General features: G+C 38.1%; 1 protein-coding gene across 4 annotated transcripts in view; it reads left to right on the top strand.

Moving 5' to 3' along the window:
• LOC102904924 (ribitol-5-phosphate transferase FKTN) overlaps positions 1-27048 on the top strand; it is a 61517-nt gene that overhangs the window by 18779 nt on the left and 15690 nt on the right. For 3 of the 4 annotated variants that reach the window (XM_015988637.3, XM_076564221.1, XM_076564220.1), the window contains exons 3-8: positions 921-1110; positions 3163-3222; positions 4719-4922; positions 16042-16319; positions 18374-18506; positions 23693-23822. In XM_015988637.3, the coding sequence (XP_015844123.3) occupies positions 1006-1110; positions 3163-3222; positions 4719-4922; positions 16042-16319; positions 18374-18506; positions 23693-23822 (910 nt within the window). In that variant the 5' untranslated portion in view covers positions 921-1005. Of the gene's footprint in view, positions 1-903; positions 1111-3162; positions 3223-4718; positions 4923-16041; positions 16320-18373; positions 18507-23692; positions 23823-27048 lie in introns of all 4 variants that reach the window. The other variant, XM_076564222.1, reaches the window with a different exon arrangement.

Raw genomic sequence — 27048 nt, forward strand, 5'->3', positions numbered from 1 at the left:
AGCCAAGCAGAAATAAATAGGAGAAGGAAAGAAGACAGAGGTAGCATAGTTTGCCAGTTTCTTGTTATAACCTGAAAACACAAGACAGAAACCTTACATTATTAAATAAAAGAGGTATTGCTATTCTTAAAGAAATACACCTAAATTTTATAGAACATTTAAAAAATAGTTAATCCAAATCATGTATTGGAGAGGAGGTAGGAAGTATATACATACTAAATTTCTTACTCTAAAGAAATAATCAGAGGAAACAATAAGGATGAAAGACCAAAAAGTTTACCAACATGTTCTTTACCCTTGCAAATACCAGGGTCATACATGCATTCTAACACACACACACACACACACACACACACACACACACACACACACACACACACACACAGTGTACAAAGAAACATCCTGTCCTCCTTGACTAAAAACTTTCTCATTTCTTTCCCGTGGAAGTAGTTCTCAGTATTTTCAGAAGTGATTTCACCTTTGGACTTGTCAGACATACATTCTGAGATGCAGAGGTCCCAGGTCACATCTGTTAGTCAGAAACATTGGAGAAGCCCCTCCCTGCATTCCTCTTGGTCAAAGTGTTCTGTAGAACTGCAGATGGTTCTTTCTTAGCTTTCTTTCTCTTCCAGTTTTTCTTTTTATGGTTTTTTTTTTGTTGTTGTTTTTGTTCAATAAAGGGTCTTTCTATGTAACTCAAGCTGGTCTAGAACACTGTGTAGCCCAGGCTATCCTTATACTTGCTAACCCACTGCCTCAATATACCAAATGCTAACCTTATAACCATGTACTGCCATTCTTCCCTAAATAACTTTTTTTGTGTGTGGGCTATCTGTGATTATTAAAGTTAATTTTAATTTTCCTTTTTTTTCCCCAAATTCACCTTTTTTTTCTTTTCAAAAGTATCTCTTTGTTCACAGAAAACAAGATTATCTTCCTGTTTCACGAAGAAGATGAAAACAGCTGGGTTACTGTTGAGAACATCTGAAAAAACTCTGCAGACCAATGAGTAGAATCAATAAGAACGTAATTTTGGCCCTTTTAACACTGACTAGTTCTGCATTTCTGCTGTTTCAGCTGTACTACTACAAGCACTGTTTGTCACCAAAGGTAATTCTGTTTTTTCTTATTAGATGTCATTGTGGCTTTGTGTTTTCTTCATTTACATTGCAGTATATTCAATTAATAGTGTTGAGCCTTTACAGAAACATTTCTCACAGCGGTTCTCATCTTTGTAGGATGTAGCAGGCAGTTTAAAATTACAATGAAATGTTTTTGTAATTATACAATTAAATCAAAAGTAATGTTTCAATAATATTTAATCTATTTACATTTTCTGACAAATAAAAATTATTATTCTACAAATTAGTATCAGTTAAATAAAGTCACTGATAGGTAATTTTGATAGCACATCAAAGTCTACCACATTGTATCTCATGTGGTAGACAACTTTATTCAGAGCATCAGACAATTTATACTCTGAGGGTTGAGAAGAGTCACCTAAGTAAAGTGTACAATCCCAAGGAAAAGCCACATGTGGCAAAAACACGTTTCTTCATAGAAGCACATCAATAACAACAGCTGCAGTAAACTCACTCCTATCTGCTACACCTGGGAGGAGCATGAAAACACATTTCAAGAATAATTCTTTGTTTTGAAGAAATTGCGATCATGAGACTCTTGTCTTGTTTTCTTGGAGTTGTTTCACAAACACTCAGAATTTCCTTCGCAGGACTCCATTCTTGGGCTGTGTTCCAACATACATATATTTAACTTTACAGTTATCTTTACACTTTAAAATGGTAGAATTTATGATATATGATCTTAATTCCATTAAAGCTACTATAAAATAATCTACAAGTTCACTAGAAATGTACTTACTCCAAACTCAACCAATTCAACTGCTTAAAAAATCAGGCTCCTCTCCTAATGTAGGGCTGTAGTGAAAATCAAATGACTGTCTACAGTTTCCATCACTTGTCAGGATTGAAGATTACAAAGTTCCCTGTGTTTCTATTTTTCTGTTGTTTGTTTCTCTCACATGTCCATTTGTATTAAATTGTACAGTCTACAGTGCAGATCTTGTGAGAGACTGAGTCAGGCTCTGCCTTAATGACTCTTTCTCCTTCCTTTCTCCTCCAACTAACAATTTCTTACTAACATTTATTTAACTGAGCACTAGGCCAGACATGGTAATACAAAGACAGCTTGGCCTTGGCACCTGGCATTGAGTGTGCAGGTTAACAAGAAGAGGAGCCTTGTTTTTAGAAATCTTGTTTCACATTGTGTTTGTAGGATGAGGCGATTCTAATTGTCCGTCAGCTTCCTCTCGGTTATTTATACTTCACAGGTAGAAAATCAATGAAAGCGTAAGGAGCTGTCAAACTTCTCTGAGCTTGAAACACTCTTCTTATCTCTAGACCATCCAACATTCTTTCTCTTATTTAGTTTCAAACTATTTGGAGGTGTATCATTAAATACTGATAATATTGCTTTCTTCCTTCTGACTCTCTGAACCTGGACATTTAAAAAGTACTATTAACTTATAAGGAACCTAGAACATTTGAATAATAGTGTACATTATGAAAAGTGTGGGTATTGGGACCATCTCTCTACTAGAAATAATAACTTTGTTTTGTAGTATTGTTATTAGGGAGTATTTGGGAGGGAGACTTTTGTTTTTGGAAGTATCAAACAGAACCTGACACTTGAGATTTGTTAATTATACTATTTAAACCTCATTTTCCATTTCATCACTAATTCAGTATATGGAGATGCTGTTAGGAATATGGAACTACATAGACAAACCCTAATTTCATAGAGATAGCAGAAAACCAACTGGTTCATGCTGTAGTCTCAGGACTTGGGAGACTGAGGCAGGACAGAGAGAAGGATTGAGGCAGATGAGGAAGGAGGGGGACACAGACAGACATAGGAATGTGTGTGTGTAAATGCTATTCCTTGATGGGCATTCATTGGTTCAGAAATGCTAGCTATAATATTGAATAATTTTAGTAACTTACTGTACTGTGTCACTGTTTTATACCTTGGGTTATTGTATTATAAAATTGTATGGTTTTTTGTTTCTGAGTATGAAATGAGTATTTGGACATTGTGTGCTGGGCTCCAAATTTACCAAAATATTGTTTTGTTCTCTGATAGAACGGAACTGGTTCATCAAAGTCCAAGGGAAACCGAATTGGATTTGATAGCACACAATGGGTATGTACTATAAACAAGACATCTCAATTACAGTGTTTTTGTTATCTTTAGTACATTCATTGATATACTCCTCAGGTATTAGTTGAATGATGTCAATGACAATTACGACCTTGAACATGAGTAGACCCTATACCTAGTGATTTGCATTGAGTATCTCATTTTGTCTTTATTGGAACCTTAAAAAGTCAGCATGTATGTTGTTCTCAGTTTAGCTAGTTCATGGAGCTTAAGGTTAGTAAACATCTGAATCTAGATTTTAACTTTCCATCTCTAGAATTCTTGTCCACTGAACTATAATGCTTTCCCAATATGAATTAGAATAGATCTACAAATATGAAGGCAAATTAATAATTAGGAATAAAAATCTCAATGTTTTCTTTGTAAGATGAGTGGAAAAGATAATGTAATATATATACATTAGATTTTTTTTTTGTTTTGTAAAATTTCAAAACCTTTTTTTAAAAAATACATTTTCTTACTGTTTTTCTACCTAATTAAAAATGAAAAACAATGCCTAGAGGACAGAGCCAAGATGATGCTCTGTTGGTAGAGTGTTTGCATAGCCTGCAGGAGGCCCTGGGGTCAATCTCCAGCACTGTGTAAACCAGACATGGGAGGTAGCAAGGGGGACCAGGAGCTCAAGGTCATCCTCAGCTACAGACGCTGGTCAAGGACAGCCTGCCTACTTGAGACCCTGTGTCAACAGCAGTTTTAAATATTAAAGGATAGTGCTGGTTTACTAATTAAACCAAAATTATAGCCATGATACATGACAGCCTGTGTTGTGGAAAATGAGCAGATAGTTCTTGTGAATACTTTGATTTTATTTGTTTGTTTGTTTATTTTTGCTTCTTGGTTTTGTTTTGTTTATGCTGTTATTTTGAGACAGTGTCTCACTGGTGTAGCCGTGGTTGGCCTGGAACTTTCTGCATACTTGGCTTACCTCAAACTTTGCGGTAGTCTCCAATCTCTACCTCTGAGCGTGCTGGAGTTACAGGCATTCATCACCATATCTGACCATTTTTGGCTTTCTATTTTTGCATAAGGTTGTTTGCATTGTGTTGTAGCGTATTTCACTTTAACTATAGCGACTTGTTATCTTCCTTAGTAGACTGTGCACTTTTTGGGGATAGAACCATGTGTGTTGTTCATTTGCTTATTCCTAGTGCAGTGATACGCATGGTAGATACTCTGTAAGTTCTTAGACAATTAATTGAACAAAAATTTAACAAAGTTGTGATGAGCTAGGCCTAGTGGCCCAGGCCTTTAAATCTCATCTGCTAGGGAATTTTAGGCAGGAGGAATGCAAGGTCAAGCCCTGCCTGGGTGACCTAATGGGTCTTCTCTCAAAATGAAAACTACAGAAGGGACTGGGGATAGAGCTCATGACAGAGCACTTACGTTGCATGTGTGAGGTCCTAGATTCAGTTCCCAGTACTAGGAAAACAATTCTATTGACTTGGTGGTTTCAACAAGATCCTTTTCTTTTCAAACAGCGTGCAGTTCAGAAATTTGTTATGCTGACGTCCAGCCAAAATGTGCCAGTGTTCCTTATTGACCCTTGGATTCTGGACTTGATTAATAAAAACTTGGAACAAGTGAAAAATACTTCTCAAAGCTCCACTTCAGACTGCAGGTTTTTCTGTGTTCCAAGAGACTTTACGGCATTTGCACTGCAGTATCACCTGTGGAAGAATGAGGTGAGTCTGCTGCTTTAGATAAAGGAGATGGCTATATTGTTTTAAATGCAAAACATCTAAGGTTCTTTGTGTAAGTTTTATTGAGAATATTTTCAGCTATAAATAACTGGATACAAAGCCTAGAGCAAATAAGACATTTATTCTTTTCTAGTAAATGGGTGTAATAATGGTGGCTATTGATGTTAGTTTTCCTTCCCACTGATACCAGGGCTGAATGAAGTTCTTGGTCCATTCCCATCATCATTCCAGCATAGCTCTCTTTAGTGCATAGGAACATCACATCCATGCTCATGGTGAGAGAATGAGAGGAAAGAACAGACATCCATCTTATCAAGGAAAATTTTTCTCAGAAGCTTCTAGTAAATTGTTGTTCCCATATCACTGTCTTGGCTATAATTATGATCTTGAAGAGGTTAACATGAGTGTTCATCATCTCCGATAGTGTAGATGAGCCAGAAGGAGTCTTGTGCTGAATTTCCACTATGTGTTGCATAAGGTATACCTCCACATAGGATTTTGTCTATAGCACCGTTCTTCCATTTTGTATGTTCACAGTGTTAGTTTGCTACTCATATGGGGCATTTTTTAGTCCACAAACATGGACCTAAATTTCTTAACTGCTGAGCCATCTCTCCAGCCCCTTGAATTTATATTTCAATCTTGCTTTATGGTTTTAAGATGAGAGGCAGACTGGAATAAGGCAAGGAGAGTTCCAAACGTGCCAAAATTTTTCTCACTTTATTTAGAATATGTCATGATTTTCATATAGTTCAGATGTTCGACAAGGTCTATGTGTTGTAAACCTGATCCCCAGTGCAGCAGTGTAGGGATATGGACCATTTAAGTGATGGAGTCTGGTGGGAATGAGATAAAGATGGCATGCATCAGATTAAATGACCATCTCTAGTACTAGTCAGCTATCATGAGAGATGCAGAAGTTCTAGAGGAGAACTGATTAATCATGTTGATGCTGGTAGGTGGCAGTATATGGTACAGGTTCCTCAACTGCTTCAAGCTCATTGTGTACAGCATCTTGTCCAGAGCATCTTGTCCCATGGTTCTATCTAGGCAGTGATGCAGGGGAAATACAGGTGAAGTGTATGTAATTCCATCATCTTTGTTGCTTGCTTTTTTTCTCATTTTATATATCTGAAAAGTTTCAACCTATGAAGAAGTGAGAATATGATATTTTAAACTTAATTTTTATTTATGTATTTATTTATTTATTAAGGAAATTTTCCATTTATTTTATACACCCATCAAAGATTCCCCCTCTTCCCTTCTCCCACCCCTACCTAACCTCTCCCTCCCAACCCACCCCTCACTCCTCCCCACAAGAAGGCAAGGCCTCCCATGGGGAGGCACATCCAGTAGAGGCAAGTACAAGCCCCTCCCCTGCCTCAAGGCTGCATGAGGTGTCCCATCATAGGTAGTGGGCTCCAAAAAGCCCCCTCATGCACCAGGGATGGATTCTGATCCTACCGCCAGGGGGCCTTCCAAGCAGATCAGTCTACACAACTGTCTCACCATACAAAAGGCCTAGCCCAGTCCCATGCAGGCTCCACAGCCATTGATCCAACTTTCATGAGTTCCCACTTTGGTTGTCTCTGCAGGTTTCCTCATCATGATCTTGATGCACTTGCTCATAAAATCCCTCTTCTCTTTCTTTAACTGGACTCCTGGAGCTGTCTGGTGTTTGGCTGTGGATCTTTGCATCTGCTTCCATCAGTCACTATAGTAAAGCTCTGTGATGACAATTAGGATATTCACCGATCTGGTCACTGGGGTAGGCCAGTTCATTTCAGGCACCCTCTCCACTATTTCTAGTAGTCCAAGCTGGGGTCATCCTTGGGGATTTCTGGGAACTTCCCTAGGAAGTTCTCTCTATCCCCATGATGTCTCTCCCTCTATCATGGTATCCCTTTCATTGCTTTCCAACTATATCCCTGTTCCATGTTGACCATCCCAACCCCTTACGTTCTCATCCCCTACCCACTATCCTCATCTCCAGTTTACTCATGGAGATCTCATCTATTTCCCCTTCCCAGGGTGATCCATGTGTCCCTCTTTGGGTCTTCCTTGTTAGCTAGCTTCTCTGGAGTTGTAGGTTGTAGTCTGGTTATCCTTTACATTACATCTAGTATCCACTTATGAGTGAGTAGATACAATTATTATCTTTCTGAGTCTGGGTTACCTCATTCAGGATGATATTTTCTAGTTCCATCCATTTGCCTGCAAATTACATGATGTCATTATTTTTCTCTGCTGAGTAATACTCCATTGTGTATATGTACCACATTTTCTTTATCCATTCTTCAGTTGAAGGGCATCAAGTTGTTTCCAAGTTCTAGCTAGTACAAATAATGCTGCTATGAACATAGTTGAGCAAATGTCCTTCTGGTATTCTTGAGCATTCCTTGGGTATATGCCCAAGAGTGGTAAGCTGGGTCTTGAGGAAGATTGAATGCCAATTTTTTGAGAAACAGCCATACTGATTTCCAAAGTGGCTGTAGAAGTTTACACTCCACCTATGGAATAGTGGTCCCCTTGCTCAACATCCTCTCTAACTTAAGCTGTCTTCAGTATTTTTGATCTTAGCCATTCTGACAAGTGTAAGATGGTATCTCAGAATTGTTTTGATTTGCATTTCCCTGATGACTAAGGATTTTGAGCAATTGCTTAAATGTCTTTCAGCCATTTGAGATTCTTCCTTTGAACATTCTCTGTTTAGCTCTGTGGCCCATTTTTAAATTGGATTGTTATTTTGTCTAGTTTCTTAAGTTCTTTCTGTATTTTGGAGATCAGCTCTCTATCAGATGTGGAGTTGGTGAAGGTTTTCCCAATCTGTAGGCTGTCATTTTGTCTTATTTACTGTGTCCTTGCCTTACAGAAGAAGCCTCTCAGTTTCAGGAGGTCCATTTTATTCAGTGTCTGAGCTACTGGTGTTATATTTAGGAAGTGGTCTCCTGTGAATGACTACTTCCTACTTTCTCTTCCTTCAGGTTCAGTGTAACTGGTTTTATATTGATGTTTTTGATCCACTTTTACTTGAGTTTTATGCATGGCGATAGATATGGATCTTCTTACAAGCTACTACATGTTGATGTCCAGTTATGCCAGCACCATTTGTTGAAGATGCTTTCTTTTTTCCATTGTATAGTTTTGACTTCTTTGTCAAAAATAAGGTGTTCATAGGCATGTGAGTTAATGTCAGGATCTTCAGTTCGATTCCATTGGTCCACATGTTGTTTTTTGTGCCAATACCAAGCTGTTTTTATTACTCTAGCTCTATAGTAGAGCTTGGGTCAGGGATGGTGATGCCTCCAGAGGTGACTTTATTGTACAGAATTTTTATAACCATCCTGGATTTTTTGTTTTTCTATATTAAGTTGAGTGTTGTTCTTTCAAGGTCTGTGAAGAGTTGTGTTCAGATATTTAATGGGGATTGCATTGAATCTGTAGATTGCTTTTGGTAAGATTGCCATTTTTACTATGTTAATCCTACCTATCCATGAGCATGGGAGATCATTCCATTTTCTGATATCTTCTTCAATTTCTTTCTTCAGAGACTTTAAGTTCTTGTCAAATGGGTCTTTCACTCACTTAGTTAGAGTTACCCCAAGGTATTTTATATTATTTGTGGCTGTTGTAAAGGGTGATATTTCTCTGATTTCTTTCTTGGCCCATTTATCATTTGTATATAGGAGAGCTACTGATGTTTTTGAGTGAATCTTGTATCCCTCCACATTACTGAAGGTATTTATCAGCTGTATGAGTTTCCTGGTAGAATTTTTGGGGTCACCTGTGTATACTATCATATCATCTGCAAATAGTAAATGTTTGACTTTTCCCTTTCCAGTTTGTATCTCCTTGATCTCCTTTTGTTGTCTTATTGCTCTAGCTAGAACTTCAAGTACTATATTGAATAGATATGAAGACAGTGAACAGTCTTGTCTTGTTCCTGATTTTAGTAGAATCGCTTTGAGTTTCTCTCTATTTAATTTGATGTTGGCTGTTGGCTTGCTGTAAATTGTCTTTATTATGTTTAGGTATATTCCCTGTGTTCCTGATCTCTCTAAGACCTTTATCATGAAGGGGTGTTGGATTTTGTCAAAGGCCTTTTCAGCATCTAATGAAATGATCATGTGTTTTTTTTTTCTTTGAGTTTCTTTTATATGGTATATTACATTAGCAGATTTTTCGTATGTTGAACCATCCTTGCATCCCTGGGATGAAGCCTATTTGATTATGGTGGATAATTGTTTTGATGTGTTCTTGGAGTCAGTTTGCCAGTATTATATTGAGTATTTTTGCATCAATGTTCATGAGGGAGGTTGGTCTGTAATTCTCTTTCTTTGTTGCCTCTTTGTGTGGTTTGGGAATTAGAGTAACTATTGCCTCATAAAAGGAGTTTGGTAGCATTCCTTCTGTTTCTGTTGTGTGGAACAATTTGAAGAGTATTGGTATTAGTTCTTCTTGAAAATCTGGTAGAATTCTGTGTTGAAACCATCTGGTCTTGGACTTTTTTTGGTTAGGAGACTTTTAATGCCTATTTCTATTTCCTTGGGGGTTATTGGTCTATTTAAATTGTTTGTGTGGTCTTGATTTAGCTTTGTTATGTGGTACCTATCCAGAAAATTGTCCACTTCTTTTAGATTTTCCAATTTTGTGGAGTACAGGTTTTTGAAGTATGACCTGATGATTCTCTGGATTTCCTCATTGTCTCTTGTTATGTCTCCCTTTTCATTTCTGGTTTTGTTAATTTGGATGCTCTCTTCCTGCCTTTTGGTTAGTTTGGATAAGGGCTTTTCTATCTTGTTGGTTTTCTCAAAGAACCAACTCTTTGTTTCACTGATTCTTTGTATTGTTCTTTTTGTTTCTATTTTATTGATTTCAGCTCTCAATTTGATTATTTCCTAGCATGTGTTCCTCCTGGGTTAGTTTGCTTCTTTTTGTTCTAGAGCTTTCAGGTGTGCTGTTAAGTCACTAGTGTGAGATTTCTCCAACTTCTTTATGTGTACATTTAGTGCTATGAATTTTCCTCTTAGCACTGCTTTTATAGTGTCCCATAAGTTTGGGTATGTAGTAAATTCATTTTCATTGAATTCTAGGAAGTCTTTCATTTCTTTCTTTATTTCTTCCTTGACTCATTGGTGATTTAGTTGAACATTATTCAATTTCCATGAGATTGCAGGCTTTCTGTAATTTTTGTTGTTGTTGAAATCTAACTTTAAGCCATGGTGGTCCAATAGAATGCAGGAGGTTATTCCAATTTTTTGTTATCTGTTGAGATTTGCTTTGTGACCAAGTATGTGGTCAATTTTAGAGACCGTTCCATGGGGTGCTGAGAAAAAGGTATATTATTTTTTGTTAGGGTGGAATGTTCTGTAGATATCTATTAAGTCCATTTGAGTCATAACTGCTGTGTGGTCCCTTATTTCTCTGTTAAGTTTCAGTCTGGCAGATCTGTCCAGTGGTGAGAGTGGGGTGTTGAAGTCTCCCATTATTAGTGTGGGGTTTGATGTGTGATTTAAGCTTTAGTAGTGTTTCTTTTACATATGTGGGTGCCCTTGTATTTGGAGCATAAATGTTGAGAATTGAAACTTCATCTTGGTGGATGAGTATGTAATGTCCTTCCCAATCTCTTTTGATTGATTTTGTTTTAAAGTCTATTTTGTTAGATATTAAGATAGCTACACCAGCTTGCTTCTTAAGCCCATTTGATTGGAAAGTCTTCTCCCAGCCTTTTACTCTGAGATAGTGTCTGTCTTTGAAGATGGAGGTGTGTTTCTTGTATGAATCAGAAGGATGGATCCTGATTTTCTATCTATTCTGTTAGCCTTTGTCTTTTTATAGGCAAATTGAATCCATTGATATTAAGGGATATTAATAACCAGTGATTGTTAATTTCTGTTATCTTTTGGTGGTAGTGTGTGAATATTTCCCTTCTTTGGGATTTACTGCTATGGGGTTATCTGTTGCCTGTGTTTTCATATCTAACTTCCTTAGGTTGGAATTTTCCTTCTAGTGCTTTTTGTAGGGCTGGATTTATGGATAGGTATTGTTTAAATCTGGTTTTCTCTTGGAATATCTTGTGCACTCTGTCTGTGGTGATTGAAAGTTTTTCTGGGTATAGCAATCTGGGCTGGCACCCGTGGTCTCTTAGTGTCTGCATTACACCTGACCTTCTGACTTTCAAAGTCTCCATTGAGAAGTCGGGTGTTATTTGATGGATCTTCCTTTATAAGTCACTTGGCCTTTTTCCTTTGCTGGTCTTAATATTCTTTCTTTATTCTTTATGTTTAGTGGTTTAATTATTATATGGTGAGGGGAATTTTTGGGAGGTTTAGTCTATTTGGTGTTCTATAAGCTTCTTGCATCTTCATAAGTATTTCCTTCTTTAAGTTGGGATAAGTTGTATGATTTTGTTGAATATATTTTCTCTACCTTTGAGTTGGTATTCTTCTCCTTCCTCTATCCCTATTATTCTTAGGTTTGGCCTTTTCATGATGTCCCAGATTTCCTGTACATTTTGTGTCATGACTTTTTTGGCGTTGGTGTTTTCTTTGACTGATGAATCTGTTTCCTCTATTGTATCCTGTACACCAGAGATTCTCTCTTCCATCTCTTGTATTCTGTTGGTCATGCTTACATCTCTGTTTCCTGTTCATTTACTCAGATTTTCTATTTCCAGCATGCCCTCTGTTTGTGTCTTTTCATTGTTTCCATTTCACTTTTCAAGTCTTGAACTGTTTCCTTCACATGTTTAATTGCTTTTTCATGGTTTTCCTTGCTTTCTTTAAGGGATTTATTGATTTCTTCCAATTTTTTGTTTTCCTTGTCCTCAATTTCTTTAAGCGAATTTTTTTTATTTCCTCTTTAAAGGCCTCTAGCATCTTCATGAAGATATTTTTAAGGTCGCTTTCTTCTGCTTTTTTTACATTGTGATATTCAGGTCTTGCTGTTGTAGAAGGGTAGGTTCGGGTGAAGCCATATTGCTCTTTATGTTGTTGTATGTATTTTTGCAATGGCATCTACCCATCTCTTCCTCCAATAGGTGCAAGAGGTTCCTTTATCTGAGTGAGCTGCTATTGATCCAATCTATGCTTGCTGTCTCTGTGTCTTGGGGGGCCCCTCTGGGTCCAATATTAGCTTTTTCTCTAATTAGAGCTGGCAGGTTCTGTATCTCAGGGAGCTACTCTTCATCCAGTGAGAGCTGGCAGATTCTGCATCTCAGGAAGCTACTGGTGTGGGGGGATGGGTATTTGAGTAGGGAATGAATCTTGTAGATTTCAGGGTCCGATAGGGGTTTTTGGTGGGGGAGCCTGTCCCCAGGAGTTTTCCCTGCTGACTGGCAATGCTAGTATTAAGTTTAAAGGTCAGATTAATGCAAAGCTCAGTAAACAAGGATGGTGTCTGCCTCTCCTCTTACCACTTCCTCTGAGTCCTAGATCCAGCGACTTGAATTTCTTTACTTTATCATCTCATTCATAAATGCTTACGTTCTGTTACTAGTATCTCATTGAGATGAGGAATTCAGAGAGTTTAGCTCACATTCTCATATGGGCACATGTGTCCTTCTATCATCACCCATGTTATACTTACATGAGTAGTCAGTCTACCTCCTTATGAGTAAACATTCACATGAGAGCTCACTAGTTTGCTCTGGTCATACTTCTTTTATCATAATTCTCCATTCCTCCCCCCCCCCATATACTTGTAAATAATGCATCTGTGAACTCTGACATTGAAATATAAAGTTTGGTTGGATTTAATACACACAGTTTTCCTACTCTTTTTTTTTTTTTTTTTTTTTTTTTTTTGGTTTTTCGAGACAGGGTTTCTCTGTGTAGCTTTGCGCCTTTCCTGGAACTCGCTTTGGAGACCAGGCTGGCCTCGAACTCACAGAGATCCGCCTGCCTCTGCCTCCCGAGTGCTGGGATTAAAGGCGTGCGCCACCACTGCCCGGCAGTTTTCCTACTCTTTATCTGTTTGTTCCTTTGTTGATTTGTGGGTTTTCAGTTTGTGTTTTGTCTTTTTTCTAGTCCTTTGTTCTAATTTAAAAGGATCATTTTATTTTTTTTTATTTTTGTTCTATGATTTTTTGCTTCTCTTTTGTTCAACCATTCTATTTTTAAAAAATGCTATTGGTTAAATATTTTTGTCAAATTTTTTCCTTTTCATAAGGAATTCCTCCTTGTATTCTTTTATTCATGGGAACAATTTTGCCTTTGTCACTAAAGATCATGAAGTTTTGACATATTTTTTGCTAGAAAGTTTACTCCCTGAATCTTTGTATCCTTTTTATGGTATGTTTATTTTATTTGGCTTGTGTGTTTTTATGATACAGGTTTTCAGCAACATATGCTGATCTTCATTCATGTTTAAGAACAGGAAACTGAGCTGGGTGGTGGTGGTACATTTCTTTAATTAATCCCAGTACTCAGGAGGCATAGATGACAGATCTCTATGAGTTCTAGGCCAGCCTAGTCTATACAGTTAGTTTCAGGTCCGCCAGGGCTACAGAGTAAAACCTGTCTCGAATAGACCCAGTGTTAAACAAAACAAAAGAATAAGAGACTGAAAAAAAATAAAATAAAATAGGATGATTAGGCTTCACTGACTACTGGTGGATAAGTGTACAAGTTTCTTCACTGGGGAGATTCATAAATGTCAGTGTAGGTAGCTCATTTATTTGAAATGTTGGACTTCCTTATAAAGAAAGCATAGAGTGCTTATAAACCATTTTTACAAAGACTATTTTATATCAGTATTTCCTCAAATGATGTTTGTAGAAATTATAACCTTTACATTAAGTACTCCCCCATATCAACATACTGTCACACTTATAACCTACAGATCAAATGAAGTAATGATGTTTCAATGTGTAAAAGTTCTGAAATGGCTACATTGGAAGCTTATTAAGTGATTCTTATGTCTATGTCAGTGTGTTTGCAGAGTGTGATTGCTGTAAATATAGACCATTGTTGTACATGACATTGTTGTTAATAACGTGATTTCTCAAAGTAGCCAGCAAGAGAAAATAAATTAGGCACTCGGGAGACTGTAGTAGGAAAATGTCAAGTCAGCCTGGGCTACATAACAAAACCCTTTCCCAATAATAATATAATGTAAAATTATGTCTTCATTAGTACAGTTATTTCATCTTGGGAGGTAAGGGTTGAGGTCATTGTAAACAGGGTTTTCACTGTATAAAACAGTGCAGATTTTTGTATTTTAGGTTATAAAACACCCAGATGTAGCTAAAATTACTTCTCAGAGAGAGACATAAACAGTGGCTACATCTTCTCACCAGTTCCCAGTGACAAACTGAGGCATGATCCACAGAAGTTCTCCCTGGGAATCCAGTGAGTTTCTTGAGCTGACTTAAAGATGAGAGGTTACTCACAGGGTGTGGGTGCTGCCCCACAACTGGCCTCACTTGGAAAGACTTTACCTAAATGATCTTCTCTGTCACCACATACGGGGGAGCCTCTTTCTCCTAGTTTTCCCTGGCCTCTGTTCTCTAGCTCTCCCTGGTGGCATCACCTGGTGCACTGAAGGCAGAGTTGCCTACAGTAGATGTTGGGGAGCTGCTGGATATCCAGGTACAGGTTTTGAGACCCTCTGTAGCCCTCCACAAGGGGTGTGAGCAGTCAACCAGCCCAAATGGGATGACCTTTTGCGAGAGGGCACAGCTGGACTTCCCAAGGTGGTCATTGCTTGGCTCAGGACAGTCACTCACACACCAGTGTTCTGGCCTCGGCCTCTAAATACTGGTTTATTGTTATGGTAAGAAATATTCCTCCACATTTCCAACGTGTCTCTTGAGTGCAATAGTCTTGCTACTTTGGAAGGAAGGAATAAACAGTTGGCGAGACTAACATGACCAGAGCCCGTGGAAGAAGAAAAGGTCCGCTCGGGACTGGTGAGATGGCTTAGCAGGTGAGCTTGCTTGTCACCAGGCCTCACAGTCTAGGTTTGGTCCTCAATATCTTTCTGAATTCTGTGGCCAGTGAGACACACTTTCTGAAAGCTTTATGTTCCAGGACTATAGGTTAGATGTAAGTTGAACCTTCCTTACTGGCCTCACATAGTTTCGTGGGTAGCAAAGGAGATATCAGTGTGCTTGCACTTTGTACACATTAAGTGGCTTTGTGTATTATTAGCTGTGTTTTGAAAGTTGACTTGAAGTATGTTTCCTTACCTATTATACTTATGCTACTTCTTTTAGGGTAAGTATAATATTCAAATGGAAGTATAAGAATACAAGTAAAAATTCTTTAGAGATGATAAATTCCTAGTGAAATACAAGATTTTTTAAGAATCAGGAGTTCACTAACGCTGAGGCTGACCTCAAATTTACAGTCTTTCAGCAAGGACTGCAGTTCATGGGCCACTGTACCCAGCAGAGACTCTTTTTATTTTTCTTTTAATTTTTTTAATTGAAACAGAATTGCATCAGCCATTTCGAGGAGAGCCTTTCCCAGTAGGTTTTCTGGTATTACGTCTTTCACTGTCCTTTGAACCCCTCGTCTACAATGTTCCCCGAACCATAGATGCTGACTTGTAATGTAGACATATCCACTGGGCCAGCAGATATTCATAGGAATATTTAGTCATCTAAATTCGACATGTAGGATAATCTTGATAAATGAGATTTCGGTTATAATGATTTTCAAAAGGTCCATTGTCTTACATTATTGCAGTCTGTTTGCTGATGTTTGCACTGTGGTAGGGTTTGCACTGTGGTAGGGGTTCTGTTATACCATTTTTCAGGTGTTAGGAGAGAAGAATTGTAAGTTTGCTTTCTGCTCTTCCTACTAACATCTACTTCATAGAAACTAATGGGAGGACACTAAATGAGCATTCTTCTCCATCGGGAGAAATTTGTGTTAATTTTCAGAGTCCTTAGACCTATTCTCCATTCCCCATACCTTTGTTTTGCTACTTCCTTCTTTTCCCACTACCTTCTGTTTACTACTGTCCTTTTTACAATGTTCTGGCAAAAAGCAAATCAAGACAAAAATATGGCTTCCTTAATGGTGTAGCGATTGCTTTAGTTTTGTTGCTAGTATTTGGTTTTAAATATTCAGTCTTGATCTTTTCCTTATTCTAGGATGGCTGGTTTCAGACAGCTGAGAATGTGGGATTCCAGTGCTTAAAGACTGAAAGCAAAGATCCTCGGCTAGATGGAATCGACTCACTTTCTGGAACTGAAATCCCTCTGCACTATGTCTGTAAGCTGGCCACTCACGCCATCCACTTGGTGTTCTTTCATGAGAGGAGTGGCAACTACCTCTGGCATGGTCACCTGCGGCTCCAAGGACACATGGACAGAAAGTTTGTTCCTTTTCGAAAGTTGCAGTTTGGTCGTTATCCTGGAGCTTTTGATAGGTATGTCAGTCTATGACAATAAACAATAATAAATCAGTGATATTATGTGTTTATAGTTATATATAATCTGTATTCTCCTACATTGAGGTATTATACGTCAGCGAAATCTGCTGTAATTCTGCAACAGCATGGATGGGTCCTACAATGCTGAGGGTCCCAAGGCAGAAAAGAATAATAGCATATGCTATACTGTGTTCATGCATATATTTAAAATAGAAAAAAGGTACTAAGAATAGTAAGGAAAGGTTACCCCCAAAGAAGATAGAATGTATCCCTAATGCATATATTTAAAATAGAAAAAAGATACTAAGGATAGTAAGGAAAGGTTACCCCCAAAGAAGATAGAATGTATCCCTAGAAGGGGAAGGATAGACAGGGAGTTACTGAGTCGGGTACAGAGACCTCCAGGGGAGCTGACAAGATTCAGTGTCTGTGATGAAGATGAAGACACAAATGCTTGTAACGCATTATTTTGTGCCTTTATGTTTACATGCACTTGAGTGAGGGTGCGTGCGCATGTGTGTGTGTGTGTGTGTGTGTGTGTGTGTGTGTGTGTGTGTGTGTGTGTGTGTGTGTGATTTTAATTTCCCTGTGTCCTGAGGTGGTGACTCACACCTGTAAACCTAGCACTCGGGAAGCTGAAGCAGGAGAGTTGCAAGCTGCAGGTGAGGCTGGGCCAAGGAACAAGTTGCAGGCCAGCCTGGCTGTAATCATGAGACCCGGCCTCAGAAAACTAAGACAGATCATGGGAATAAAAATAATACTCTGTGTAGAAGTCTGTCCTTAACTACCTCACTAATAAACACTGCTGACATGAAACAGGTACTTGAGGAGACTCGGGAAACTGGACTGTGAATGTTAGCTTTCTGACCCAGAGTCGGACTTCTCTTTCTCCTCGGAAGTCCTTAATAATGATGTTATAATCTGTCTGAAAGTCTGGAACTTGATATGAATATAGCAGTGAATGTTTGTCCTTTGCCTTAAAGTCTATCATTCTTATAAGAATTTTCATATCAATATCTTTTGCGACCACTTTCAGAGAAACACTGCTTTTTGTTAGCTTTAGAACTGTAAGGACAAGGTTATTTTTGTTTTCTTATTAGTGATTAACATCACGAATTTGAGAAACAGCTGAAAGGGTGTTCAGAACTGGGGAAGTCAGGAATATAAGTGACCAAAAGCGATTAGTAGGTTGTAAGAAACAGTTTGTTGTCTGTGTTTCTCCCTTTATTTTTGTCGAAATCTTAGCGACTATTCACGTTTATGCACTTTTTCTTACTTTGTGTTTCAAACATTTTTTAGGGGGGGAGTCATTGAGTTCTTTAGGGTATTAAAAGTTTATATCAAAGTTTAGTTAATTTAATTAAGTTCAATATTGCCAACTAATAAATAACTTATAAGTGTAATTGTGACAGTAGATAAAGTTTTAACTAGATGAATAGGAAGTTCTAAAGAAATATTCATAGAAGGTGTGTTTCAGGTATCTTTCCAGTCAGTGAGGCTCCCAAGCTACTATAATTTAACTCAGTATTTCTTAGATGTAAGAACTACTTACCTCTCTAAAACTAAATTGGTAACTGAAAATGATGTTGTTCAACTTTCATTTCTGCTTAAAATGCCAAAGTAGCTGTAAAACTATTTTAGATGCACCAAGTCAAGCCTAGTGGCACAGGCCTGTAATCCCCACTCTTGGGAGTCTGAAGCAGGAGGATTGTAAATCAGTGCTAGCTCTGTCAACTTAGGGAGAACTTGTCTTAAAAAAAAAGAGGGGTGGTGTAGCTCAGTGGTTGCATGCAGAAGGCCCTAGGTTCAATCCATACCATTCCCTCCTCACTCCCAAATTAAGCTGCATTAGTGAAAATACTTAATACTGAAATTCTGTGCTGCTATTGGATGTCAGATTTCCAAGGTCCTAAAAAAGTTGTTGATTGATGCCTGAAGTGTTTGAAGAAAATTCACTTGATGTTTAGCTCCTTGGCTAATGTCCACTATTTTAAAAGGCTGCCTGTGTTCTGGATTAAATCCTGATAGTTAATCTTAACTTTCCTTTTCAGGCCAGAGTTACAGCAAGTTACTGTGGATGGACTAGATGTGCTTATTCCAAAAGACCCAGGACGCTTTCTAGAAGAAATACCACACTCCAGATTTATCGAGTGCAGGTATAAAGAAGCTCGGGCATTCCTTCAGGTTAGAGACGAACAAATAATGTAGTTCTAAATTAAATAAATGAGAATTATGGCTCATTTAGTTTTTAAGTGGAAGTAAAGATGGCTTATGCAGAATAGGTTTAAATGTCTTGTTAAGTTGATCATTTTTCATCCTACTTATTTTCTTTTCATTTAAAATTAAAAACTTCATTTTTTTTCCCTAAGGGTTAGGGGTGTAGTGTAATGGGTTGTGTGCTTGTCTGAAATGCATAGGGCTTGAGTTTGATTTCCCCCACCACATAGATCCGGTGCTGTAGCAGGTACATGAGCCCAGGGATGCTTTCTAACTGAGATCTTGTGCCTTAGCTGGCTTGGTAGTGGGGTTACAAACTTGCCATAACAGCCAGCAGAATCTATGCTTTCCTTTTGGAGATAGGCTCTTGGTGGTCTAGGCTGCCTCTGTACTCACTGTGTAGTGGAACATTACCTTCAACCCTCTGCCTCTATCTTCCAAGTGCTGGAATTACACACACATACACACACACACACACACACACACACACAATTTTTTTCTACCCTGATTGGGGAATGGATATATATATATATATATATATATATATATATATATATATATATATATATATATATATTGCTTTGTTTTATTAGATTCTGATAGAATTAACCCTTGCTTCATTCCAAAATTATGAGAGCTCATAAGCTTTGTTTTTAAAGTAGTAGTGTTTTTTTTTTTTTTAAGATTTATATATTTACCATGTATATAGTATTCCTGTACACCAGAAGAAGGCACCAGATCTCATTACAGATGGTTGTGAGCCACCACGTGGTTGCTGGGAATTGAACTCAGGACCTCTGAAAGAGCAGTCAGTGCTCTTAACCCCCGAGCCATTTCTCTAGCCTGTTTTTTGTTTTGTTTTTGTTTTTCTCTTTTTGTTTTTTTAAGAAGTTTACTTTTACTTAGAATATAGCCACTGAAGAGTAACCATGTGGATTTAGAAAGACTAAATGAAAATAGGGTTTTTTTTGTCAGACATTTGGCACTGAATATGAGTGTGAGAGTCTTTGGCAAAATGCTAAACAAGTGCTATTCAGAGACCAGCTGAATTTTTAGTTTTTCCTCTGTGAATCTAGCTTTGTAGGTTTCTGACTGTAGTGGGATACAAATGATTTTAATGTCCATCTGTAACAATTATATGAAACCAGAGATACACTGAAAACAGAGTTTGATGTGGGAATTTGGTTTCCTAATTCTTCTACTTGCCTTTTATTTTTTGGGATTCCCTGGTCAAAGTCTGGCCTGTAGGAAATCCTATGGGCTAATTTCTTCATTAATGATTGATATGGGAGGGTCCAGCCCACTGGTGGCAGTGCCACACCTATGCACATGATTTGGGGTTGGCTTATAGCTGAGTAAGTCAGGAAGTAGCATTACTTCATGGTCTCTGCTTCAGTTCTTTTTTGTTTGGTTTTTTTTGTTGTTTGTTTGTTTTCTTATTTTGTTTTTTTTTGGGGGGGGGATTGTTTTTGTTTTTTGGTTTTTTTTTGTTTTGTTTTGTTTTTTTGAGAAAGGGTTTCTTTGTATAGCCCTGGCTGGAACTCACTCTGTAAACCAGGCTTGCCTCAAACTCATCAATCCACCTGCATCTTCCTCTCTAGTGATGGATTAAAGGCATGTGCTGTAACTGCCCTAATCTGTGCTTTAGTTCTTACTTTGAGTTCCTGCCCTGTGTCCCTCAGGTATGGTCTGTGAATGGGAGTTAGTTGTAAGATGAATTAAACCCTTTTCTCCCCCAAGTTGGTTTTTGATCTTAGTGTTTATCACATAATACAAAGCAAATTAGGACAAATAGAATGAGAAACTAAATATCAACTTTTTATTGCTGCCCAGTATCCAATGCTCCAATACAAGGGTCTCAGATACTGTATGCTGGTACCTAAGACTTCGGCCTGACAGTCCAAGTGGTTCTTCTCGCTCTTCCTAGTCCTTTGAGTTTGTTATTGTAGGGCTGTCAGGTCTACTGATCTTGGTGGGTGAGAAGCTAGAAAGCAGCATGTGTGGGTAGGCCTGTTCTGTGGGTAAGCACTGCCTTCAGCACATGGTAATAAGAAGTAGAAGTAAGCCAGGCAGTAGTGGCGCACACCTTTAATTCCAGCACTCCAGAGGCAGAGACAGGCTGATCTCTGTGAGTTCGAGGCCAGCGTGGTCTACAAAGTGAGTTCCAGGACAGTGAGAGCTCTAACACAGAGAAACCCTGTTTGAAAAACCACAAAAAGAAGAAATAGAAGTGATGGAGTTCGGTGCTTCCTGCCCAAAGGGCATTGCCCACCTCTGCCATAACAGTTGCCACAGTGAATTGTGAGTGTCTCTTACCCTCCTAATTCTGTGAACTTAACAGCAGGCACCTATTTTATTCATGGTTGTCAATTGTTGCCATGATATTTGTGATGCCTGATTTATTCTTACCTCCTGACATTGTGTTGATATTACAGATGTGGAATCACTAAAGGCTTGGTCATGTTTTTTGTCTTTTTCCTCTTACATGTTTCATTCTTTGTTTCTTACATTAGTTCCCTGGTAAGTAAAAGACCAGGAGGGTCCACTTTCAAATTAAAATGAACTTACACCCATTTGAATTGATGGCACCAGTCTTAAATGAAGTGATATACCCAGGATGGTTGTAGTAATGAAATAATCAAATTTGAAAAACAAAACAAACAAACAAAAGATCTAGTAAAATTGCACCCTAACTTTCTCGTTTATTTTAATGGTGATTTTAAAAGAGCATCAGACTTACATAACAGTTGCAAGTACAACACAAATAACATTTTTTTTCTGGCACATTTGAGAGTGAGCTATAAACTAGTGTCCTGAAGCCTTAAATAACAGTGTTTTCTAAAAACTAGAATATTTTCTATATATGAATAAAAAAAACAGGAATTAACATACATTGCTTTTAATCTCAATCTTACTCTGTGTGGTAGCACATGCCTATAATTTCCACACTTGGGAGGCCAGGACGGGAGGATTGCTCAAAGTTCAAGGCCTGCTAAGGCATATAGCAAGACCAGTTTTAAACACCACCAAGAAGCTTCCCCCTGTGTAAGTGACACTTAGGAAAGCTGCATGCCCTAGAGCTCCTAACAGCTTCCAGGACACCATCAATGTCAGACCCTAGAAACTGTTGATGCCCTCATAACCTCGGGGTGAGGCCTTGTGAAGCTTGCAGCTTTTGGGGGTTCCTGTGACCTTTAGTTTTCATTTACTTCCTGAGTCCTGTGACCTCCCTTCTCCCCTGGTGGAAATGTTTAAGTTCAGAGGAAGGGCTACAGAACACTGTTGATGTTCACATCACTCACCCAGTTTTCAAGTCTTAAAGTCTTTTGTGACTTTGCATTTTTCCCTTTGTAATTACAAGTATTTGTTTGCGAGTTACTTTGCAACTATTTAAATATTAACATTTCTCATCAAATTTGTTATTTCAATAAGAAACTCAAGGTTTCCTGTTTTCATGAGTTATAGACCCTTACTTTTATCATTGATTTTAATCTGAAGATTGTTGCATATGTGGCTGTTAGAAGACTCTTGACCACAGCTTCTGTGTCTTCTGTCTTATCTCCATCTTTCTTCATTTTTAGCAAAACATAGATATTCTAAGTTCATCTTGTGAATTTCCTGTCTCAGCCCTGGGTTCAGCCATTTCTCTGAGTCGTGGGTCCTTGTATAAGCCAAGATCTGGACAGTAGGGAGCATGCCCATTGCTGTTTGGGTTTTCCTGTACACAGAAAGGCTGTGGTATATTGGATCAGTTCCATTTTGTTATTATAACAGGACATGTAAAAAGAGGCTGGTGATAAGGCCAGACAGTAGCCAGAAACCTGTGTCCCTGGTCTGCTAGACCAAGTAGTGTATATTTTGTTCCATAGTGAAATATCACTGAAGAATTCATGCTGTTTTCTTCAGTTACAGAATAAAATGTACTAAATCAGAAATTAAAATGACTAAGTAAAAGATAACATTAGCACAAATCTTTATACTTTGCAAAAGGGCTTTCATTCCGATCTGTACAGTAGTTGTATAAAGCATAGTTATTATCTTTAAGTTATAAATGAGGACATTAATCACAGTGAAATTTGTTTCTTCCATTCTGTTGTTCATTTTTCAGATGTAGAGATACTGTTCTAGACACTGGGGTATTTTATACAATACCCCAAACAAATGTCCCCTCCTCATAGAGCTTACACTCTTGTAAAATGATCTGCCCATCCCAAAGGATAAGGACCTAGAGTTCAACACAGATGGTCTGATTCAAAATGTGTCTTTCTGCTTGATGACCCAATCTGTAAAGACAAGTAAACAACTGCATCTAAAACATCATTTAATCTATTTGGTTTAAATAATGCTCTTGGCTCTGTAATTAGCTCTTCTTTTCTCCCAACTGCCCAGCCTGACAACTTCTGATGTACAGAGGAAAAGGATAAAAGTTTCAAGTCTCATCGTTGGGGAACCCTTGTTATTTATATTTCTTCCTCTTAACCTGGCTGCTCCTAGAATCTATTTGAATTATTTTAATGTGTGAAAAGAAGTAACTATAAACTTGATTCCTGGGCTTGTGGGGTATATGCATTTGTGCCTCTATGTAGATATGTGGGCACCCTTGTGCACTTGTGTCTGTGAGGCCAGAAGATGAACCTGGGTGTCTTCTTCTATTACGTCTTGATTATATCCACTCCCCAGTCCCCTGTACTCCTGCCCAATACACCCCCTTTCCATTTTCATGTCTTCTTATTTTTATAACTCCCAGAATTCAATTGGTGCTTCCTACATACACGTGGGAGTGGGACCATGCACCAGAGCTTGGGCACATTAGCAGCAGACCACAACTTCTTCACCTTATTTTTTGAGACAATGTCTCTCACTTAACCTGGAACTAATGGACTGGCTAGACAGGCTGGCCAAGGAGCTCCAGGATCTGTTTGTCTCCTTTCTCTCCCACCCACACAGCATAGACAGACCCACACCAACACTCCCAACTTTTATGTGGGTGTTGAGAATCCAAAGCCACTGAGCCACGCAAGCCCCCTACATTTGGATTGTTTTTGCAATAGAAAAAAGATACAGTGTTAATTTCCAAGTTTAATTCAGATATCATAGAAAAGTTTCTAGCAGTTTAGGGATTATTATAATAAATAACTTTATTAAACTTGCAGCAGTACCTTGAGGATAATACTGTGGATGCTATGGCCTTTCGGAAGAGGGCAAAGGAATTACTGCAACTAGCCGCCAAAACGTTACAGGAATTGGGAGTGCCCTTCTGGCTGAGCAGTGGAACTTGTCTAGGTAAAAATGCCTTCCTTTTATCTCTATCTCTTCCTTTTGGGTTTAAGAGTGAATGTTTGAAGTGACCAGGTATCAGTAATATTGGAAGTGTAGTATTCATAAGCAGAATAAATATTAATGTATAAACCAAAGCTGTCTTGACTCCTTTAAAGAAAGTTAATTAATGAAATATAAAATAGAATATTTTTAAAGCCATTTATTTATGTATTTCATATATATAAGTGCCCTATTTGCATATACACTTGAGTGCCAGAAGAAAGCAACAGATCCTATTATCGATGGTTATGAGCCACCATGTGGATGCTTGGAATTGAATTCAGGTCTTCTGGAAGAGCAACCAGTGCTCTTAACTCTGGTGATATATTGTGTACTCTAATAAAACTTATCTGGGGTCAGAGATTAGAACAGCCACTAGATTAGACATAAAGGCCAGACAGTGGTGGCACACACCTTTAATCCTAGCATACCCGAGGAAGAGATCCATCCAGATCTCTGTGAGTTCAAGGCCACACTAGGAACAGAGCCAAGTGTACTGGCACACACCTTTAATCCCAGTACTTGAGATTTCATGTCTTGGCTTGGGAAGGACACACACCTTTAATCCCAGGATGTGATGGTAGGAAGCAGAATGGTATATAAGGTGTGAGGACCAGGAACTAGAAGCTTTTAAGCTTTTAAGCTATTAAGCAGTTGAACTGAGATCCCTTTCCGATAAGGACTCAGAGGCTTCCAGTATGAGGAAACAGGATTGGCTGAATAGTTGGTGAAGTGAGGTTGGCTATGGCTTATTCTGTCTCTCTGATCTTCCAGCTTTCTCTCCAATACCTAGTGCTGGGTTTGTTTGTTTTTTTTTTATTTTTATTAATAAGACCTTTTAAGTTTCATGTTACACTTAGCTACTGAGCCATCTCTCCAGCCCTGTAAAATAGAATCATAAGGGCAATTGTATTAACTAAAAGTTAGAATAATGTGTACAAATTTACATCAGACATGTTAGAGTATGTTTCGTTTTAGGTAATCCTTAAATGGCATTTTGCTATTTCTATCTCATAGATTATTATTGCTTTAAATTGAAATATTGCAGGAAATATTTCTAGTGGGAGGAAGATTGACAGGCATGCTTTAAATCCATAACTTCCAGGTTATTGAGAGCATCACTGGTTAGGCATCACTGTTCACCTGAGATGGGAAAGATGTTTTTTGTAGTTTTTTTTTTCCTTTTCTTTCTTTCTTTCTTTCTTCTTCTTCTTCTTTTTTTTTTTTTTTTAAGATTTATTTATTTATCATGTATACAGTGCTCGGCCTGCATGTGTCCCTGCAGGCCAGAAGAGGGCACCAGATCTCATTACAGGTGGTTGTGAGCTACCATGTGGTTGCTGGGAATTGAACTCAGGACCTCTGGCAGAGCAGTCGGTGCTCTTAACCACTGAGCCATCTCTCCAGCCCGTTTTTTGTAGTTTTAAGCAGGCAGTTATTAAAATCTGAAAAAGATTTCTGGAAATACCACTCATTACATCAGCTTCTTGGACTTTAGTATTGTTTAGATCCTTAAGATTGTTGTATTTATCTGTTCCTTCTCAGTTTTTACTGTAGTTGATTATGATTGTGTTTTTTTTTATTGTGACTGTATTTGTTCAAAAGTTAATTCCTGTTAATTTAGCTTTAAAAAGTTACTATAAAATTTATTTTCTCATTCAGAAAAATTGAATTTGAGACTGAAAGGAAATGCCTTAAATAATTATGCAGGTACAACAGGTGTAACCTGATATTCATAGCTTTCCTATATACTGGGCTATGTGAGAGATTACATGCTTAGACAGGGTGAGGCACACATTTTTATTTTTATTTTTTTTATTTTTTATTTTTTTTTGGTTTTTCGAGACAGGGTTTCTCTGTGTAGCTTTGCGCCTTTCCTGGAGCTCACTTGGTAGCCCAGGCTGGCCTCGAACTCACAGAGATCCACCTGCCTCTGCCTCCCGAGTGCTGGGATTAAAGGCGTGCGCCACCACCGCCCGGCTGAGGCACACATTTTTAATCCAGCACAGGAGGTAGAACAGGAGGCTCAAAAGTTCAAGGCCATAGCAACATAGCACATTCAAAGCCAGTCTGGTATATGTGAGACCCTATCTCAACAACAAAACAGTAAAAGCATAAAAGAATACATGGTAATCTCTTGTGTGTGCATATTTGCTTGAAAACATTTTATAGAAGCGTGTATGTTTTTATAGTCAGTAGTGAAAAAGCATAGTCATTTGATTTGAGATTTTTACCCTCATGGTTTATTTCATTTATAAAATAAGAGAGTTAAATCACTGTGTATTAAGTGATATTTAAGAACCCCTTTATTTTTAGGTTTTGGTAGTTTTTTCTCAAATATTTTTAAGGGCCAGCCTTAATAATCTTCTCAGAGTTCCAGAAGAAAAGCAGGAATTATTTTTGGGAAAAGAATCTAAATACACCCAGCTCTTAGTCTGTACTTTATTCCTCTACAATCCTGTCTACACAGCTTCAGTTCTGTTCTCATGCCTAGCTCCTCTCTTGCCTGATTCCTCTCTACCTTTATCTGCTGTCCCCTCTAAGTTCTATCTTACTTCTCTCATCTTAATTCTGGCCCATCTTGGCCTTTTACATCTTGTTCTTACCCATCTTGTTCGTCCCCATCTGGCTCTTCCTCATCTTCCATCTCATTCTTCTAGTTCTCCTTCTAAGTTCTCCCATCAAAATCCTCTCCAGTCAAAATCCTCCTCAAGTCTCTGAGGTTTACAGTTCTTTATCCATGCAATAGCGCTGCTAGAGCTGAAGCAAGCTCACCAGGCTTGAATTCTTACAGGGTCATAAAGGCAGACAAGAGTTTTCCTCGGGCAGTGCCCGTCAGGCTTGCTTTTATAACCCAAAAGGGGAGTGGTAAAGGTCAACTAAGAGCTAACTAAAATCAGTTAATATATCAAAAAAAAAATGAATTTATGTGCTCAAACTACATTCCTAGAGGTGGTTAGGTAAATGCTAGGAATATATAATGTTAGTATAAATACCACTAAGGCTGTATAAGAAAGGAGGGTCTCAGCTTAATTTGCTTTAATTCAGGAGATTGTTTGGCCTTGGTATTTCAGATAAAATACAGTTATGAGTTCTTGGAAGCATACATAGCATACAAGAAAATCATTGCAAGAATCAGTGTGTATATATATATATATATATATATATATATATATATATATATATATAG

Source organism: Peromyscus maniculatus, chromosome 2, assembly GCF_049852395.1.
Source record: "Peromyscus maniculatus bairdii isolate BWxNUB_F1_BW_parent chromosome 2, HU_Pman_BW_mat_3.1, whole genome shotgun sequence".
NCBI classification, from domain to species: Eukaryota; Metazoa; Chordata; class Mammalia; order Rodentia; family Cricetidae; genus Peromyscus; species Peromyscus maniculatus.